Source organism: Gymnogyps californianus, chromosome 4 (assembly GCF_018139145.2).
Source record: "Gymnogyps californianus isolate 813 chromosome 4, ASM1813914v2, whole genome shotgun sequence".
Lineage (NCBI taxonomy): Eukaryota > Metazoa > Chordata > Aves > Accipitriformes > Cathartidae > Gymnogyps > Gymnogyps californianus.
The window spans coordinates 71,377,914-71,398,929 of NC_059474.1; the positions used below are offsets into that span (position 1 = coordinate 71,377,914).

The window sequence follows — 21,016 nt, forward strand, 5'->3', positions numbered from 1 at the left end:
TTTCGCTAAGCTGTAGCTGTCCTGTTTTGCCGGTGTGATGTTGTCCCTGACTTCAGCAGCACTGCCTGGCAGCACGTGGCGGACTCAGCGTAGACTCACGGAGTCCTTCAGGTGGGAAGGGACCCCAGGAGGTCTCTACTCCAACCTGCTGCTGACGGCAGGGTCAGCTCTGAGGTCAGATCAGGCTGCTCAGGGCTGTAGCTGGTTGGTCTTTAAACGCCTCCAGGGATGGAGACTGCGCAACCTCTCTGGGCAGCCTGCTACGCTGCTCGGCTGTCCTCACGGGGAGCAAGTTTCTCCTTACGTCACGTCTGAACCTCTCTTGTTTTCAGTAATGCCCGTTGCCTCTTGTCCTTCCACCACTGTGAAGAGCCCGTTTTCTTGGTAGCGCTGCTGTAAGTGCTGGTGGGCTGCTGCTGGGTCCCCCCAAAGCCATCTCCTCTCCAGGCTCAACAAGCCCTCTTCCCTCAGTCTCACCTCACAGAGCACGTGCTCCAGCTCCCGACTGTCTGGGTCACCTACGGCAGGATGAAGGAGATCCCTCCTGCGCTCCCAAGACAGCCGTCTGGAAGACCTAGAAACACTCTGACTTTCCTTTAAGGCGATTCCTGCATATTGTCAAGCTGTGGTGGAGAGCGAGGTCCCTGCAGTACGCTGAGGTATGTGGTGATAGAGCACCGTCCTCACGTCCCCGGGGTAAGAGCTCACAAATTGCGCCCACTGCTTGGGGCTGTCACCCTTCCTGCAAAACCGAAATCCAAGAGCCTGTGTGTTTTGGCAGTTAAACCCCTCGACGTCAAGAGCGGTTCTTGGTGCGGGGAGGGAGAAGTGGTGTCATGGTGCTTGTTAGGGGTCCATAAGGAGGTCTACTTTATGAGGTGAACTGTAGAAATGCAAATTTGGAGCAGCAGTCCGAGGGTGCTGTGCTAGCCCTGTACAACATGGAGTGCCCTGGGGGCCCAGCGCTGGATGGGCTGGGATTTTCCTGCCGGCTGTGCTGCTTCGTGCCACGTCAGGAACATTCTTCAGCAGAAATTTAACGATCTGCTCGTGCATTCGCTTCAGCGCCGTGTGCATCCCCGTCAGCGTGGGGTCTCGCACGCGTGGGCGGGGGGGGATCCGCGTCCCCCGCGGTGCCCGGCGCCGCTTCCACTGGGGGTGACTTCGGGCGGCTGACACCCGGCCGAACTCCCTGCTCCCGCCGTCGCCCCGCTCGCCAGCCGCCATTTTGCTACGGGGCGGGGGGGGGGGGAGGGGGTGGGCGGGGGGGTGGTCTCCACCCGGAACCCCTCTGTCCTGCCGCCGCCGGGCGGGTGCCGCGCGCCTCGGCCACACCCACGCCCCGCCCCTCCCGGTCCGGAGGGAGGCGGGGCTACGGGGCGACCCCTCCCTCAGGGGCGGGGGCAGGCGGGGCGGCGCGCGCGCGCCCGCCCGGGTTACCGCGGCTGCGCCCCGCCCGCCGCCGCCGCCGCCGCCATGGACAGCGACGAGGAGACGCTGGAGGAGACCGTGGAAGGTACCTGCCCCGGGCGGCGGCGGGGGGGGGGAGCCGCCGGTACCGGCGGGCGGGGAGGTGGCCCCGCGGGCGCCGGGCGGTGCCGGGTGGTGGGGTGGTGGGCGCGGGCCGGCGGCGGCGGCCCGAGAGGGGCGCCCGGGGCCGGCGGCAGCGCATGACATCAGCGAGCTTATGCAACGGCCGCGCTGCCGGGCCGCCGCCGCGCACGTGGCGGTGTGTGACCGGCGGCGGAGAGGGGGTGGGGGGGAGGGGGGCAGCGCCGTGTCGTGGGGCCGGGCCTGGCGCCGGTACGGGGCCGCTCCTTCGGCTGCGGCAGCGCTGCCCGGTGGGGCCGGGCGGGTCTGGCTCAGGGCAGCCCGCAGCCGGCACCAGCCCCGCGCTGTTGGCGTACCTCGGCTGCCGCCCGCGGCTGAGCGCTCCGGCCGCTGCGATGCCAGCCCGAGTGTGAGGCTGCAGCCCCTCAACCTCCTGGTGGCGTTTACTCTGCTCTTAATGTGGAAAAATAATAATAATAATAATCGGGTTTGGCCGTTGCTGCTGTGTCCCCCGTGCGGGCGGTGGCACTCGGCCAGCACTTTCCGCCCTGTGCAGCCGGTGCCCTTTGCGGTTTGCACGGCGGGCCGTTGCCCTGCGTTGTACTTCGGGCAGCCGCCGCCTCTCCCGCGGCACGGTACCGGGGCTGTGCTGCCCCTGCTCTTCCGAGCCGGGTACCGGCACCGGAGCTGCCGTGCGGGCTGCAGACCGCGTACCCTAGGAAGCCGTATCTTTTAGCGTGGTGGCGAGGCTTGTGAAAGAGGAATCCTTCCTCCCGGAGGAGCTTAGCCAGCTCCTTTAGAGGTGGTTGGTGTGTCAAGGTATATCTGTCTTTGGTAAATACTCTGGAAGTGAGGCTGCAGTTACGTTAGTGTGAATGATAACGGGAAAAGAAAAAGCAACTGGAGGAAGTAACTGTGGTCATATACATGGGCAGCAGGGCTGGAGTCGAGTCACCCATATTGGGGTGGGAAGGCCCATCTCATAGGCAATATACACCCCCTTTTGTGCTAGCCTTTTATGAGTGGAGGACTAACCCTCTGAGAGTTTTAAAACAGAGGCGCACACCTCTGGAAGGCATTGCTAATGGAAACCGTGGCACGCGGCGATGCGACTCAACAGCACGCAGTCATCCTGTGAGGCGTCTAGGAGCGCGGTACGGGTTTGCCTCGTGCGGCTCTTGAACAAAGCACGCCAGCTGTACGCGAAAGCGCCTGCTCCCCGAAGGTTCCTCGCAGGGCATAGTCCTGCCGGAAAGAGCAATCCTGGATACTCAGCTGTTGGGATTAAGCACACCAAGTAAGGAGCTGCCTGTGACAAGATGCCAGTAATTCTCATCGTGGGGTGGTGGGCTGTTTGTGTCTTGTGGCAGGAGGATTAGGCCTCACAGCGCATTTCTCCGAAGGAGACATCGAGCGCGGCAGCTTAGTTTAACAACAGATGCGAGCTAAGCAGCTGCTGCTAGGATCTGGATTTATTGTCTAGGTATGTGGTAACAGAGCCAAAGAGAAGCTTTCTTGTGTAAAACATGGTGGTGAGGGGAGTGAGATTCTTCAAACGCAGGGTGCTGTGGGTGAGGTGTGCCCTAATAGATGTGTCTTTTCCCCTCCCTTTCCTCCCCACTCCTCAAACCTATGGATTACAATTGTGTCTTGGGCAGAGAGTCATAGTTTTCATCCTCATATCATGGGTAAAGCCTTCTGCCGTATCGTGGATCTGCTTAGTGTTTCTGTGGGCTAAGGAAACGGATTTTTAAAGCCTGTGTTATTCAGCAGTGTATATGAACGTATGTGTTTTTCTGAGTGACACAGAAACAGGGTGCTGTTTGGGGGACAGTAGGCTGGCTGGGTGTTTTTGCACTTACCCAAAGGAAGTTAGAAGTATGACAGAAATCAGCATGTATTTTTTTGTAGGGGGGAGGGGTTGGTTTATTGTTGTTATTCCTAAAACATCCATCTGGCATCTTTGTGGACAGAATCTTTTATTGATGATGCACATGGTATGTCTGCTGTTAAGTAATAGTAATACTGACACTAAAGAGCTTTTATCTTTGGTTTGTATACATCAGTGTTTTTGGTAAGTGGCCCCATCGTGGTGCATTGTGAGCTAGCCCCTATTAGTGTAATTCCTTTTCTTGAAAAGTTCATGGTTTGAGCTTAAGAGGAGATCTTGAGAGACCCTTAAAGAAGTAACAAAAGTGAGGTTTTACAATAATTTAAAAGTATGTTTAGACATTTTGGGTTTGTTTTCACAAATGAATGAGAGAGGCGAGAAAGGGAATTGGAACACTCTGCTCCCACTGAAATAATGAGGATTTTTTCCATTGACTTCATCTGGAACAAAATTAGAGCCTAAGGCCTCAGCTATATAGGAAAAGTTGTGTCTATGTAATTAAACTTGAAATTGCTTTTTCCCCCCTATTGACTAAGAGAGACTGAATGTCTCTTGTTGTGTTGGGGTGGGGGATTTTTTTTTTTTTTTTCAGTGGGGGAAAACCTCTAGCTTATTAGAAGAATTGGATTCTTTGTACTATGGCTGAGTTTAAGACTCTGTATAGAGGCCATCGGATCAAAGCTGACCATTTAAATCTCTGGGATAGCCTGTATCCTACTGTGCAAAAGTCCTGACATGCGTGCTGTGTATAAGCATGGCAGCTTTTGCGTTGGGCTTTGCATTCCAGCAAAATCTTGACAAAACTGAATAGTCACAGAGAGCAAAGTTGCGAGTTTGTGGTGTTTTTTTTTAATAGTGTAATGTATCAATACTTGTCAAAAAATATATTTTTTTTTTTAATCCAAGTGTTTTATAAAAGTTTTGCTCCTATAGTGAGGGGGAAACTGGTACTGTATTGTTTAGGGTTTGTTAACTTACACCAGTATACCCTTCCCATGTTGATAAAACTGAAGCCTTTAATTAAAACCATAAATGTTGACATAGTTGTTTTTGTTCTAGAAGAGGTGTTCACATCAGAAATTTCACTGACCTTTTAGTTAAATTGACATAACTGCTAAAACTTTTCCCTTCTACAAAAAGAGGTGTCCCGACTGAATGGGAGGAAAAAAAAAGCCTTTCTTCTGTTTGGAGAGAGCAGCACGCTGCCCTTTCTGTTTTACAGGGTTCCTCTTCAAAGTTATTAAAAGCCTTCAGTGATGTAGCTTTTTTCCCTCCTTACTTCTGCTCTCTCTTTTTACTCTGTTACTTCTCTCAGCTTGGACAGTAAGCAGCGTCTGATTGGTTTTATTAACTTTTTAAACTTTTAACTGTTCTCAATCTAGCTTGGACTGGGAACTTAATTTAAGAGCGCAGTGATGTTTTGTGAGGTGACTGAACTGGAAGCAAGGTGGGTTGCTACCCCCGAGAGGGGCAGGTCGACTCCCAGCCGCTCTGCCGCGGCGGTGGGCTGCGGGGTCAGCCTCCCGAACTACCAACAAAACAACGAAGGGAAGAATTTTCTGCCAACTTAGTGACTTGCGCTACTTGCAGAGGGTGCTAGGCAAGTGCCGGAGCAGGTACGAGAGAAACTTTGGGGAGCGCGCGTGGGAAGGGTGAAGGAGGGAATCTTGGCTCTTGGGTGAGTTCAGGTATCTCACCATTATTTTCTCCTGTAAACCTTCTTTCTAGGTGCATTTCCATACTTAATGTACCAAGTGCAGGAGATGGGTAATAAACCTTACTTGGTTACTTTGAGGAACGTTCGCTTAGCTCTGGTTTTTTTCTTCCCCTATTTTTGTGTCTCTCTCATCTTCTTTTTTTTAAATGAAATTTTACTTTGAGATAGACAAAAGTTTGGAAATATATCCTGACAAAGTATCCTGTGCTGTATGGCATTCTTCTGTCAATCATTCTGGTATTAAAAGGCTAGGGCAGGTCATGCGCCTCATAGTAGAGGACTTCTTAACCGGGTGCTGCCCCACATCCTTACCATGCCCTGTCTGTGATGTCCCTGAGGGGCTGTGAAGCATCCCAAGGAAGCAGTAGCTTACGGTGATGTGAGAAGAACACGTGGGCATGCTCTGGGTACCCTTGTCCCCGCAGAACCCTCTGGACCTGTTGCAATCGGGGCACGAATAGATGGACTTCTGAAGCCACATGGGTAGTTGGCTTTTCCCACTCCTGTCTTAATAGCTTGTTTTCTCTCTGAGCATAGCACTCGAGGTTTGGTAATACTGAAGTGCCTCTTGTTGCCTGCATCGGCCTGGGCTGTAATCACTCCCTGTCACACTGGAGTTTGTTTCTGCCTTGCCATATATGTGTTGAACCTTCTCAGTTTGGGGCACATTTGGTCAGGGAAAAGGTTGACCCAAAGCCTGTAGAAGTGGATGTGTGAGCTGTCTCTCATCTCTAATAGGCTTTGTATGCCTCATCAGGAGACTTGGGGGAGCAGAGGTCAGTTTTTATTTAGAAACGTGGAAGAAAGTAAATATATGCTAGCTTTTATTTAGTCGGCAGTTTTCATGCAAAATTTATACCTGATAAAGTGTCACGATGGGAGCTTGTTACACCTGCGCCTGGTGTATGGCTGTGCTGAAAGCAGCCCTGCTGAGCTTGGGCATGTTCATTCTGCAGTTGGAGCAATGTTCTGCTAACGCAGTGCTAAGGACTCCAAGTTCACACAGGTAAACTAGACAATAACAATTGTTTAAAACACTCTTCTTCCATTTTCTTTTGGCTTTGAAGAGGCAGATGGAGATGCAATAGGAGCCTTATTATGCTTTAACTTAATCAGAGTTGGCCAGTTGTATTCTGTAAAATACAGACCCACGCAGATGAGGATCCAAGTGTGTTGTCCCTCCGCTTTCCCCATGTGCAACAGCTGTAATGGGGAAAACTGATATGGCTAGGAAAGGGAACGGGATGGGGGGATGTAATGTGAACACATTAGAAAGGCACTGGAGAGCAGCATTTAAAATATGAAATAGCAAGTTGACTGACATATTGCAAGGGCATAGTATTATAGATATTACATGATGCTTTTATTTCTTTAAATTCCTGTGGATATAGCTACGAGGTGGCACACCCACATTGTTGTAAGACATGTATTTATCAAAAGAAAAAAACCTTTTCTTAGTGGATTGGAGTCTAAATTTATTGTTCTCACGAGGAAATACATATTTTAGATAAAGAATTATTATGTTTTTGAAGACTTATATTAACACAAGTTAGAATAGTATGAACCTTGTTTCTTTTAGAAACATGTCTTTTTGTTTATTCTTATCTTCTCTCTCCTGTCTCTTATTCCTTTTCTTTTATCCTTACCCTTTTTTATTTTAAGTGAAGCATGTTACACAAGTACAGACTTCAGTTGTACTGAATCTCTGATCACTGTTCCTAACAGAAACGTTTTGATGTGAATTACGGTTTTGTACTAGGGAGCTACTGCATTTCAAGCATCTACATAATAAGAATAGGTTTGCAATTTTATGTAATGTTTAATACGTTCTTTTGCTCTTTGTCTGGATTTTATTTCAGGGCATCTAGATGATGATGGGTTGCCACATGGATTCTGTACAGTCACCTATTCATCGACAGACAGATTTGAGGGAAACTTTGTGCATGGAGAAAAGAATGGCCGCGGCAAGTTCTTCTTTTTTGATGGAAGGTAGACACTGACTCTTCGTTTTTTTTCTTCTATATTCTGCCTCCTTGAAGTGATGCCAAACTAATCTACATTGATTGTATGCTGCTGAGTTTCTGGATAAGCTTTCTCAGTAAAAACTGTAGCTGGAAAGTTTTCTCTACTGCTGCTGTAGCCATACCTTTGTGGGCTTGGGGGCTTTGTACGTAACATGATGCCCGGAGTTGTTTCCTGGTGGGAGAACGCAGCGGTGTGAGCTCTTTTAGCACTGTGAAGTTATGAGCTAATTACAGACAGTAAGAACTGGGAGGCGGTCCGAGCTATTGGAAACCGTGCTGACAACGACTTGGGCTACGAAGTTCAAGTCCATAACTACAGGTGGAATTCTTTGTTTGTCTTATAGCCCTATACAGAGACTGCCGCTGGACTGGGAGCTCCCTGTGCCAGACCTCACGCACAGACGTAGGACCTCGACAGAGAGGCTCACCCTCTGCTTGGTCTTCGAAATTGTTTAGTGGTTAAAGGACTGAGTTAAATATGGTTTTGTTCCCAACTCTACCTAATCCTCTGCAAGTTGCTTGTGGCCTGATTTATTTTCAGAAAAGCCCTTATAATTTCCCCTCTCTTCACTGGGAATTGTGACAATGAAATTGGGCTAGTCTGTGCTTATGCATGCGTTTTCTTCTCAGGTCTTCATTATGAACACCTTGTATGTCTTCCCCCAACTGCAGCATTTCTCTCTGCAGTTGCTCAGAACTTCCTCCAAAGGAGCAGCAGATGTATAAAATGACACGATTCTTCATGGTTTTGCAGCTGTCGGTGGCACTATGAATAGCAGCCGTTAAACTGACAGTCGTGCCATGTCTACTCTCCTCCTGCTCAGCGAACTTCTGAGCAGGAGCGGAGGTATTGTGCTGTCTCAGTGAGTCAGCTCCTTGTCTGTACTTGACTTTGCAGTTGCTTCATACTGGGGATTGTGGGTTTTTTTTCATGAGAAGGATAATATATTTATTCAGTTATGCAGAAACTGATCAGGCCTCCAAGCTTGGATGAAGAAAAATCCCCACTGTTGTTGGTAATGGGCTTATTAAATCTTGTATGAGTAACTGAAAATCAGTACTGCCCAGCAGCTGACCTCTCTAAAATAGCCTTTTTTTTTTTTTTTTAAGTTGGCAGACAGCGTCTCTATGGACACATGTACATAACGCTTCTGTGCTTGTTGATGATCTCAGCAGAGCAGTTACTGATTGTACAGTCAGAGAAACTGACCCGCTATTTGGTTTGTAGGGCTGCTCCTCCAAGTAATCCAGGGTACAGGCAGTGCTCTGTGGGAGAACTCAGGCTGCTGCTGAGCCTCTTCTGTACCACTTCAGTGTTGCCAACTCTTCTTTTTTTTTTTTTTTTTTTTTAATTTTCATAACCCTTAAAAAAATGGAGCAGTTGGCTACTGTATGACTTCAGGAACTAACAGAATGAAAATATACAAAAATAGTCTGTAATGTGTTTCTGGAAAATGGGATATTTTTATAAACTGCCCTAAGCTTATTTTAATTTAGATAAAGCAGTGACTAGTTACTAAAGATGTTGCAATTTACCTAGCTATGCCCAGGTAGCAAGAGTAAGTTGCTCTCTGAAGTGGATGGTTCAGGTGTTGTGACGTGTTGCAGGAAGAATGACCTGGCATAAAACAGGACGTGCTGTTTCCATTAACTGTGCCATGGGCAAGGCTGAGTGTTTATGAAGAAGAGAAATGAATCCCCAAAATTTCTCAAAACACCTCTCCCCTTACTGTATTGTGTGCTTCGGTGCAGTAAGTGAGCTGGTTTCAGCATTCCTGGATCCGTTTCCCTCGCAGGCTGCTGGTAAAGGCTGACAGCTGAACTGCTGTGGGTCTGTTGTTCGGGAGTAGCCGAGTCCTGTCAGACACTGGACTGGCAGCAGTGTAAGCGTTCTCGTTTTTTGAGTGTTGGGAAATAGGATTGGCTGCCCGGCTGCCTTGTTTGCCTCAGTGAAAACTTTTCCCTTTACTGGAATAGCTGTCCCCTTCCTGTTGATCATTTAAGGGAGTGCAAACCTGGAATGAAATATCAGTTGTTTTTTCCTCCCCCTTTAAAAATGCAACAAAACCCAACATATCTTTCAGAGAGGGAAGTTCCACCTCTGGCATACTCCCTGTTTCGGATCGTGTGCTTGAGCTTTCGTTGGTGCTAATGCTTGCTGGAGTGCACTTTACAAAACACTTTGCGCAGTAACTGTGAGCATGAGAGCCGTGTTTGGCACAGAGCTGCAGCTGCTGTTCTGCCTTAACTAGAAACTCCTGTAAGCTGACATCTCCCAGAACGCAGTAGAGAACAGTATTATTTTTAAGAAAAAGTTTTCACTGTTCCCACAGAGAGGGAAAGGTGGGAGATCAGGGATTGAGGGATGAATGGATCAGGGTCTATCGATGTAACTTAATACCTGGAAGGATATTGCAGTAAGTATTTCCCCCCCGCCCCAACTCTTATCACTGGTTTATTTTTTAGGTAGTGGATATCCTAGATCCCCTCTAGGCCTGGTGGATAATGGGAAGACAGTACATCTGATAAATCTTGACTTTAGTAAAATTTTACATTATCACAAATATGAAAACCGGAGAAATATAGGCTAGCTCAGGGTTTGCATTAAGATTTTTGTTTATGCAAGACACAGAAGCTATTTATTGCTTCTTGTGGTGGTCAGGTCTTAGTTGCAAGTATCATGTCTGGCTGCAGACACCATACTTTGAGAGCTTAAAGAGAGAGAGAGAAGGGGGGAGCGGGGTGGAAATAACTCAAACTGTGAAAAGTATAAAAGTTTTAGAGAACCTGACTTTTTAGGCAAGGTTGAAAGACATGGAATTCTTTCTTTAGGTATCTTTTTATTTCCTCAGATGATACGAGAGTAGAAAGAGATGGATCTTTTGGACATTGTTTGGAGCTTAATACAATGAAAGAAAACGTAGAGATTTGAGTTACAGTAAAAGAAAAGATATTTTTTTCCAGTGCTGAAGCACTGTTGTAAGTTAGCAACTTGTTAACTTTAACTAATATCATTAAAGGTGACAAGGAGGTGTTTTGGTCTATTTCATTACATAAACTGGGGGTGGCTGCTTGTTTTAAGTCCTACATGTGGACTCTGTGTGTGTTGCCAGCTACAATGAAATTCAAATCTGATGATCTGTGATAAACTAGAGGAGAAAGTGGTGTCATTTATAGTTGAGTAAGTGCACAGATTTCTGATGATTCCCTCATCTGCTCTGCTCCTTCCCTGTGCTGTGGTGTCGTAGTTGTCTGTGCAGCTCTGTAGCAACCTGGATCAAGAAATTCATCCGACTGAAAAGTAAAACAGCTTTCCTGCCCCTTCCTGCTCTGCATCTGGTTTGCATTGAGGCTTTTACTGTAGGGTATTTTCCCATGGAAACCTCAGCCAGCTTGCCAAAGTTATGTAAAAACGGAGAGTGAAGCTTTAGAAACCAGAAAGTTAAATCTGAGAAAACATTCCTTCTGCAACTCTTGAAAATCTGTTTTGTAAAGTTTTGTAAAACATGTAGAGTCATGTGCTCCCAGATGCTGTTTGGGCTTATGCCTTAGATGTCTGCATGAGAAAAAGAATTATGCAGTGAAAAGTATGTGCACTGCAGCTGGCTGTTAGCTAATATGCCAGGGTAAAAGCTAAACTGTTTGTATTTCCTTATGCTAGTTCTAACCTGAGAAAGAAATAACTGAGTAGATCCTCTTTTACAGTTATGCTTTCATGCTTTGTAGTTTCTCTCAGGAGCCTTTTTTTAAGAAAGGAAGCGAAGCAGATTGCAAGATATTGTTGTGCCCCTTGTAAAGGGTTTGCAAGACAGAACTGAAGGGAAATGTTTCTTTCTTCAAATCCAAGTGCAGCACTAGTTCTGTTTGACAGGCTGTGTTCCATTTTAATAGAAATACATGGAAAAGTGACAGTGCTTTTAGTAAATCCAGTACAGGTTGCTGCTAAGTGTATCACTAGGGAGCTAACACTGAACTGGTAGCACGCTGCAGTTTGTGCCCTGTTGCGGTCCACCTGTAAGTTTAATTTCATCTTACCAGAGAGACGTCAGTAAAGATCCAAACGTAGGAGGTAGAAAATGCTAACGTGAGGGTAGTCTGCTTGAGCAATAATTTCTTCTGGACCATGAGCGTCCATTCGCTGCTGTAATTTGCTACCCCAGCCTATAAAAAAAGCTCAGCAATGTAATTTAGATGAATAATGCTGTGCCTGCACAGCGCACCCTGGTGAAAGGACCGTGTAAGTTGTTTTCTGCCTTTGGAGGTCTGTAGAAACAAGTTTCTGTTTTTCATCTTGGTTTTCCAGAGAAGTCGGGTTTACCTTCCTACTCCCCTTCCCCTTGTCCCCCTCAAATTTGGTTGAAACTAGCAAACACCTCAGTTTCAGACATGGGGGATAGTGATGCCTGGTGGGGGATGGAGGAGAGGTGCTGGAAGCGGTGTCCCAGCAAGGGAGCCCCGGCAGCTGCCGCCGAGCCTTTCGGCATACCTTTCAGTCCGCCTGCGCATAGCTCTGCCCCGCAACAGCCTGGGCTCTCGGAGAGAGGCCACCGAGAAAATGAAGGAAAGCTGTGATTGTTGCAGTGGTGGTGTGCATTTCGGGGAGGGTTGTAGGGTACCCAGCAATAGCAAACCAGGCGTCAACAGTTACCTCCTCCTAGGACCTGACTTTCTTGAAGGCTTCCCCTCAGCCTCTCTGTGCCGGTAATATGTAGAATGACGAGCAGAGGAGCAGGGTTGTGCTGTGGCTTGTGTCAAGGCTTTGGGTTCACCTCTTAGAGAGGTGAATAGTCTTCCAACAGTCCAATAGTCTTCGTTCTTTCTCTCTTTACCAGCACCCTGGAAGGGTACTATGTTGATGACGCCCTGCAAGGCCAGGGAATCTACACTTACGAGGATGGAGTGGTCCTTCATGGCACATATGTAGATGGAGAGCTGAATGGACCAGCCCAGGAGTATGACAGTGACGGGCGGCTGATATTCAAAGGGCAGTATAAAGACAACATTCGACATGGAGTTTGTTGGATTTATTACCCGGTAAGCCTGACTGCCTGCTCTCTTCATTGCAGAATAGTACCATTATGTATCTTTCTTTTCTTCCCAGCTGAAACAAATATCCACTATGACCCAGCTATCCAAAAGTCAACACACAAAAATCTGGGTGGAAGATCTGTGCATTCTGATTTTGGATAATCCAACATACAGTTAAACCTTTTCGGTGTTGAACGTTTGCCCAGTAGACAGGATTCAGCAAGGCTGCGACATGCCTCCACTATTTTCATCTTCCAGGGAACCCAGCCCCTTGGAAGTGCATTTATGTGTGTCTCCTTGGGGAGGCTGGGCCGGTGATTTGGCCAGTTTGTAGTGCTGGTTGCAGGTGGGGAGCATGGGAGCCATGCAAGCTATTGCAACCTGCTGCTCTTATTTAACTAGGAGGGGAGACTTTGTCCATTTCTGCAGGGTATGTTGGGAAGTCTGGCTTCGCCCAACAGATCAGATGTAACTAGTGTGAGAGCTGTGCCTCTGACTGGAGTGTGGACAAGTGCAATTGCATTAAGCAAGCCAGAACTTTATCTTTCTGATTCTTGGTAAACACTCAAATATTCCTCTGGAAAACTCTGGAGAAATTTTTGATGTGCTTTTATAACCATGCTAGTTAGGGCAATAATGGTTGTACTGTTTTTTAGGGGGTTTTGTGTAAACTTTTTAAACTTTAATTCCTATTCAGCCTTACACAGCACTCCAGAGTTGAACCTTTCAATCTTTACCTTGTGCTGAGGAGGGGGAAATATCTGCATGTAATTAATCTGCTGATCAAAACCCAATCTATTTCTGTGCTACATATTGCACATACGTTAGTTGCAGATTCATTTCAAATGCTCACCGTTGGCTGTTGATTTTATTTACTGGTTTTCACTATTGCCATTAAGAATGTGTTGGAATCAACAAATGCTTGGTGTACGCTGCCAGACAAGTAGCAGTTTTTCAGTACTAGTGTATAAAATACACATAGCTGAGCCTTCAGGTCATATGTCTCCTGTTTCATCTTCCAGCTGACAAAGTGTTGCTGTACCTTCTGGAAATGTGGATATTTTGAGGTTGTTTATCATTATCATCTTGCAAGACTAAAGGATGCAAGGTGTTTCAAAAAAACGTTTGCCATAGAAGCAATTGCATATGCATGGTTCTGCGCATGATGCTATGTGCACAAATTTTTACCTAGACTTAAGGTTCACTGTTCCTTACTACAGTATGTTTGAAGCTCTTTCATCCTTGGAGTTGAACAAAATGGTGCCACTCTGAAATACAGTCTGTGTGCAGCGATCTTGATCTAAATCAGTCTGTTTCCACATCACACCTGCTGTTTTTGCTCCAAGGCATTATTTGAAGATGTTTCCTTGTCCTTTTTGAAATAAACACCTGAAGTCGTTAGACCTGTGCTAATCTATGCATCTCATTCTGCAATTCTGTAAATAGACCTAACCGGAGTTGCAGGCAAATCACAGATGGCAAAGCCCAGGGCTAAAATGTGCAAACCTTGGAGAGGAAAAGTGTTGCTGCTGATGGCTTTCAGCAAACGGTTGTTCTCATTGAGTACAACGTGACATTGTGGGGGGGATGCTGGGACAGAGAAACTCTCCAGTTGTCCAGCAAATCTTTTTCTTTTTTCTTTTTTTTAATAGGCTCAGATCTTTTGATGTACCGTGAATTAGCAGTGAGCAAGGCAGCATTTTAATTTTTTCTTTCCTCCAGCACAGTATCATACTAAGAAAACTCAGACAAAGTTTGTGTGTGGCTTTGGGCCTTGGTTCACAGACTGTTCACGTAAAAATTTTGCCAATTGAAACTCAGTATTTGTGTCACATGGAAGGAAGGACCTTGGCTTTTGCCTGTTTCAAACAATGCAGAAGACCCCGTTCATTTCTTTTATCAGTTTTATCCTGACTGGAATGACTTCACCCAGCTTCTTCATGTGTCTGTTTCTCACTCATTTTCATGATCTCACATCTGAACTTACTGTAGCTTAGATTACTTCTTTAAAAAGTTGGGAAAAATCTGTTTCATTTACTGAAGATAGTAAAGTATAACTAAATGCTGTGCCTTTTTCTTTCTTGCCCATGCTTTCAGGATGGAGGCAGCCTTGTGGGAGAAGTGAATGAAGAAGGGGAGATGACTGGAGAGAAAATAGCCTATGTGTACCCTGATGGAAAGACTGCATATTCTGGAAGGTTCATAGATGGAGAAATGATAGAAGCAAAACTGGCAACTCTGACATCTGTAGAGGATGGGAAACCTCAGTTTGAAGTAGTACCAGGCAGTAAGTTCAGCTAACACAGAAACTTGTATTCTTGCTACCAGCTCTTTGCTGCAAACAGCTTGGTTTCTATAATGTTCCGCATTAGAGACTCTGAAGGCTGGCTGCGATGAAATAATAAGTCTATTAGTGAGAAGCCCTTTTTCTAAATTATAAAGCCGGACGGAAAGGCACATGGAGAGATCCCTTTGCTCTGGGAACAAATGGGAAGTGACCCATGCGGTGGTGCTGCTGAACTGCGTTTTGTAACCCTTCTCTCGCACGCTGGTGGCCGCAGTCCTGCTTGTCACACACACCACTGCCATCTGTGCCAGCATGAAAACCTGCTTGACAGTGTTAATGCTGGCACAGTTACAGGCTTTGTTTTGTTAGTAAAATAACTAAAAGTGGAGGGGGAGGCCGCGGTCTGGTTGTAGCTCTGTCAGTTGGGTTTGTGCAAGTGAACGTTAGTACTGTGAATATTCTGGCGTCTGCGTGACGGGGCTGAAAGGACCCAGGGATTGGAATTAGTGAACTAGATTCAGTTGTTGTGTAACAGTCTGATTCACCAGCACCCTTCAGTCTGTCTAGTCCTGCTGATAGAAAGTGGCTATGAAATGGTTGGGGTCAGGGTGGTGCCTTTGACCCGTGTAGTCAGTGCTCCTTCTCCAGGGCAGTGGTGCCTTGGGGCCTGTAGTTTTGTTGCTCTGAGGTGTATGTGATGTTTTGGAGGTGAGTGGGTTAAGCTGCAGGCAGGGCCATGAGTAATAAACAGTGACTATGCTAACACATTTACTGTTTTGCCAGCAAAGATTGTCTCACTCGATATGAAATAAGAACATAAAACTCAGTGAAAAGGCGTTGAGAAGCAAATGCACGTGACTTTATTTTTTAAATCTCTCAGTTGTGATAGCAAATCAAAATGTAACTTAAAAGATAGCATCTGAGAGGGTACAGTTGTGCTTTGTAAATAGGATTGAATTACACTCTGGAGGAAGCTGCCTTCAGCCAGAAGAGATCTTGGACACCAGGGACAATGGCCTTTTATCAAACTTCGTAATATTGTGGTTTGGGTTTTTTTCCCCTCTCATTTCCCCTGCATCTTAACCTATCTCCCAGATAGTCCTCTGGCAGCTGATTGTAGAGGGATGTAAGGATATAATTAGAGCTGTACCACTGAGTTGCTTATTAATGGCAGGAAATAACTCACTGTAGCAAGTGTACTTTGTGATTACTGCACATCATCTTCTGGCTGAAGTCTCTTCAGGATTTGGACTAGAAAACATTTCATATTTGAAATAGTCCAAGATTTTTTATAATTAATCTTGTATTGAATATATACTTTTAAATTTTGCTTTACTTTTTAATTTTAATTAGAGTCTCTGGGAGGGTCAGTTTTGAAAGACTGTCCAGTCCTCCTTTAAAAGTTGGTAGTTTGAAAAACATATATATCGCCTTTTTGTGATAATACTGCTACTCTAGTATGTTGAGGGGAAAAAATAATCAAGAAACAGTATCTCACTGAAGACCTTTTACAGACGCAGTTCTGCTTAATACCTTTTTTTGGAAGCATAACATTTATTTCTTGCAGTCATTAAAATTTAATTTTTGAATGTCTTGATTAAGTTACGGGTTGCATGCTTTCAGTACTGCCAAGTAGTTTATTTCCTTTGTTGACTTCTGTTTTTTTAGGCCCAGTGTACAGTTTTGACAAATCTACTTCATCCTGCATTTCTACAAATGCACTTCTTCCTGATCCTTACGAGTCAGAGAGGTACGCTTTTTTTCTTCTCCCCTCTTTCAATACTGTCCATATTTCTTTGCTGTTACATATTTAGGGCCTAATTTTGCAAACCTTTTCTCATTTAAAATTTAAAAAGAAACCTGTGTAAGGGTTTGTGAAATGGAACCCATTACTGCATATCAGTCAGCGTTTGACTTGATTGAATTTTTTTCTGATTCGCACAATAGAATTGCACTCTAGTGGATGAAACACAGCAATACTTTTTAAGAGATTAAACTAAGGTAATTCCTTAGCATTTCAAAGATGTTCAGTCAAGTCCTGGACTCTACTAATAGCCGACATCTACAACATATTGAGCAAAAAAGTACGCTGTTCCCTATTTTCTAGATGTGTAACTAGCTTCAGGTTGCAGTGTGCTGCATTCAGTGTGTCTTGCTGAATGGCATGCGTTGTACAAAGTTTTCTTCCCTCCCTACAGATGTAGCAAAGTGGCAAGAGTAAATCAAGCTAGAGGAAAGTGAGATACTGTTTGTGACAACCCTGTAATGTCAAAACACGTTCCTCAGCAGTTGTCTTACTGTAGTCAGTCAGTGATATCTTATCCGTGGCTATTCCACAGTTACACTTTTTGCCTAGACTCTTAAGAGACCTTGCTCTGTTGATATCTCAGTTGTAGTCCTTTTCTGATACTCTGAAATATCTAAATAAGTGATTAGTAAAAAGCTGGCATTAATTTGCATCAAGTGCTTGAAGATCTAGGGCTTCACCTTGAAAGCTTGTTTGGTGGAGTAATAATCTGTGCATGTACACACCAGCAGCCTCAGCTTAGTGGGGACCTCTGGGATTCTGGTATGTTACTGAGGTTGTTCCTGAGTTGAAGCCGTCATTGAGGAGTAATAGTAGATTGGCACTTTAAAAAAAAATAATTTCAAACTAATAAAGTCAGCCCCCACTTCCCAGCAAATCTCCATTTTGACAATACAGAGAGAACATACGGAAGAGAGGAAGGAGAGGGAGTTGCATTTGGAGGTTTTGAATTCTTATTATTGGGTTTATTATTATATTGAAGTATTAGTCTTTATGCCAGTAGTGTTGTGATAATACTTCTTGAAAATGAAAACTGTAGCCAATCACTAATGCCATGCCCTTTTCCCCTTGTAGGGTGTATGTCGATGTCTCTCTCATTTCCAGTGCTGGAGAAGGATTATTTTCGAAAATAGCAGCAGAAGCCAGTACAGTTATGTCCTTTTACAACGGAGTGCGAATTACACACCAGGAGGTAAAGGAGAGAAAAAAGTCAGTCTGAATTTTCATTGCTCCTTCTGAAATCTTCTTCTTACAGTAGGATTTTACACCCACCCCCTTCCCACCCTTAAGATTTAATACGATGGATTTTAATTGAAAGAAAGTGCATGTTCACCTATGTATATATTAAAAAAAGTGGTTGTTTTTAATGACTTACAGGAAAAGCTTTAGTTGCGTGTATTTGAATGTTTGCTTTCAAACTCGTGGCAAAGTTGAGCCCTCCACACACACACTGGATTTTTGCCTTGCAAACTAGGTAGACAGCAGAGACTGGGCCCTCAATGGAAATACAATATCACTGGATGACGAAACAGTCATAGACGTGCCAGAGCCCTACAACCACGCCGCCAAGTACTGTGCCTCGCTGGGGCACAAGGCCAACCATTCTTTCACTCCTAACTGCATCTACGACCCGTAAGTAGAGTCCCGTGTTTCGGAGTGGAAGCTGCAGCCCGGCAGTCTGGGCTCACAGGGTGTTTCGGGGCAGCTGAATGAGGAGCAGCCAGTGGGATTGGGAGTAACGGGTCCAGGCACTGAAGGAGTTCCTGCTCACCCGGGCCGAGCTGGAAGCCGGCTGGTGTTGCAGGTGCTTGATGTCTCTTGGGACTTACACCATGGAGTATCTTGAAGTTTGCAACTGTGTTCATTTTGTTATGAACTTTAGGAGCTGCCTCTTGATTCTAAAATGCCTAAGCACAGCTCTCTAAATCCTAGCTTGGCTAGGACTGCGCTGTGTTTGCTGAACTACTTGACCTGCACTATCAAATGTGCTGTCATTTCTGAAACTCATAAACTAAGCATCTTGCTACTCTGCAGCTGGTGCAGACCACTAGGAGACTTTTAATGTATACTTGTGTTCAAGGGTATAAATATTTTCATACCAATGTATAAATGGACAGACCTGTGGAGATAAGTATGTAGAAAATAGCTTTCCTTCATTAAATAAGCCAGTTCCCTTTACTGTGGGACCCTGGGAGAAGGTGTACAGAAGTATGTTATGACTGTTCGGTGGGTAACCTGTACTGAGGAAATGAAGGTGAGCAATTTTCCATGCTCTCCAGTCTCTCATAATCTATCCTGTTTTCCTGTCATGCAGATGTTTACCTCTGCAAGCCCAAGGCATGTGGCAGTGATTAACTTTGCTTGTTTGTAATAAATAAATAAAACAATGTTGCAGGACTGTTGAAAAACTTCAAATAATAGAGCTACACAAAGCTGCTTTAATATATCAATATTTTTGCCCTTATTACTTAAGTCTTCATAAGGTTGACTCAAAGCAATCTACTCATCTGATACCAGATTATGTGATAGTACTCTGAACTGTGAGTGACTTCTGAAACTGTAAAAGGGGCTAACAAAGCCTGTGAATTGACAGCTAAGCCTAGCAGAGGTGTTTTATTCTTTGTCTAGGTTTGTTCATCCTCGTTTTGGGCCTATCAAGTGTATCCGTACCATCAGGGCTGTGGAGAAGGATGAAGAATTAACAGTGGCTTACGGATACGATCACAACCCCGTCGGGCAAAATGGGCCAGAAGCACCGGAGTGGTACCAGCTGGAACTGAAAGCTTTCCAGGCTGCCCAGCAAAAGTGAAATGGGAGCTCCTTCTCCGTTCAGCAAACTGAAATAGAAACTTGGATCTATGCACTACCTTTATACTGAAAACTGGACAACCAGGGATTGTTCATGCTGTTGCATCATAACTTTGCATTCTGTGTTAAGAGATAAGTTTCTTGCATACTAACTAGGTTTGACTGTGTTACTCATAGCAGATTTAAAATTAGCTAGCGTTGCACCAGTCTTATCTGGAGAAATTATTTAATATTCTATACGAGACGTGATATTCTTTGGTAGCTTCTGCTTTTGCACCATATGCAAAGATGCCAAAAGACTAGACAGAAAACTAAAATGGGTATATCGTTCACTTTTAGTCGGCAGACTTAGTGTTGCTCTCTATCTGCCTAGGCATTACTGTGCAACTGCATTTTGCATATATGCCACTTGTGATGATAACAGTAATATTTTGATATTCTCTAATAGTAGCATAATTTTGCCTTTTTAAACCTTTGATCTGAATCTTGCAATAGAGCAGTTTATTTATTAGCATATAGGAGGCTGGGTTTTAACTCCCCTTTCCTCTTGTCTGAACGTTGTTCTTTCTACAAATCCTCTTTTGCAGGAGAAAATCCTTTCTAACTAGTGGAAAGGCTTGTGTGTGTATGTGAGAGTGCTGTGTGTTGGTCTCTGTGGCGCTCTAAATAGTATAGCAACATGTCCAAACCTAATATTTATCTAGCCTTTACGGCTGGCTTATTTTATTTAATTTATGATGACGACACGCAAATGAAGCTGTTCTTTGCATGAAGATTTTCTGAAAGGGGAAAATAGATTTGCTTTTTGAAGGACTTTCAGAAGTACATGTTCTGGAAGGCAAGCACATTACTTGCATTAGTCCATGAGTTGGTTTGTGTATTTCACCTGTTAAAGCGGCCAGTTCTCAAGGCAAAAATTCTAGCAATGAGATGTTTGCATCTCACACGAATTCTCTTAAAGGAGGTGTACGTATTTGAGGGCAGGCTGTAGTACTTGGTTAAGGAGAGCTGTATTTTTTGTATGTGTTCAGTTGACAAAGAATATAGCCTCGTAGCCGTCTTTTAGTAGTACTGGTTTAAGACACAGTAAATTAACATAGTATGAGATATCAAAATAAGATTTAAAAAAAAAAACATATGAAAAGATTGTTTTTGAAAGACAAACAATGAATGTAAAAACGTCACTCACTGCTCATAATTAGAAACAGCAGTCAATCCATAGCTTTGTTGCAGCCAACAGTGGGGGCTTGTGAATATTCATCTGCAGGGCTGTGTTCGGGGGTTTTTCAGGGGTAGGGAAATTGTGCATTTTTTCAGATACTGTACTGGTCTTGCCTAATGCTGTATAAGAGAGAAATAATGTATCATCTCGGTCTGGATACTGGAGCCCTTCTGGGACTGTGATGCTCTCTTTTGGGTTTAGCAGCTTAGGAAAAACTCAAACGCATTTGCAACACTTTCTTTAAATGTTTGTAGTTTAGAAAAGTTTGTATATATGTAACATAAATGATTTGGAAATCAGACCTGCCTTTCTATTGCAACACATTTTGGTTCGTTGCTTGAACGGGTGGAGATGTCAGGCTGTCTGGGGAGCTAGACATGGAGAATGTGTTGGGTTGGTACTTGCAAGTGGAAGGACGAGGTTGCTGTTTTGTGCAGTCTGAGAATCCTTGCTTTGGTACCTGTACAAAGTTAGGAATTATTAATAACAACCTCTCCAACTTGGGGCTCTGTTTAGTCCCTGTGACTGATCACAAACCTTTTCCAGCACCTTACCATTTAAGCTTGCACAAAAGCTACTCTGTGCATGTGCTGGGGGCGGGGGGGGCAAGCAGGCTCAGGGCTTTTTGACACTCTTCCAGCAGTGATCTGAATGTGAGCTTTGACACTACGCATCTCCTCG

The 21,016-nt window shown here is 45.0% G+C and overlaps 1 protein-coding gene across 1 annotated transcript; it reads left to right on the forward strand.

Moving 5' to 3' along the window:
* The first annotated feature begins 1,476 nt into the window (after positions 1 to 1,476).
* Positions 1,477 to 20,641, forward strand: SETD7 (SET domain containing 7, histone lysine methyltransferase). The gene is made up of 8 exons (XM_050895952.1): positions 1,477 to 1,516; positions 7,019 to 7,148; positions 12,016 to 12,217; positions 14,309 to 14,498; positions 16,167 to 16,248; positions 17,380 to 17,497; positions 17,780 to 17,937; positions 18,934 to 20,641. Exons 1-8 carry the CDS (start codon positions 1,477 to 1,479, stop codon positions 19,112 to 19,114), a joined length of 1,101 nt encoding a protein of 366 aa, XP_050751909.1. The 3' UTR covers positions 19,115 to 20,641.
* The last annotated feature ends 375 nt before the right edge of the window (positions 20,642 to 21,016 follow it).

Coding starts and splice junctions, on each gene's coding strand:
- SETD7 (XM_050895952.1), top strand. CDS start 1,477: ATGGACAGCGACGAGGAGACGCTGGAGGAGACCGTGGAAG. Junction 17,498..17,779: donor TGCGAATTACACACCAGGAG/GTAAAGGAGAGA, acceptor CTTGCAAACTAG/GTAGACAGCAGAGACTGGGC. Junction 17,938..18,933: donor CCTAACTGCATCTACGACCC/GTAAGTAGAGTC, acceptor TTCTTTGTCTAG/GTTTGTTCATCCTCGTTTTG.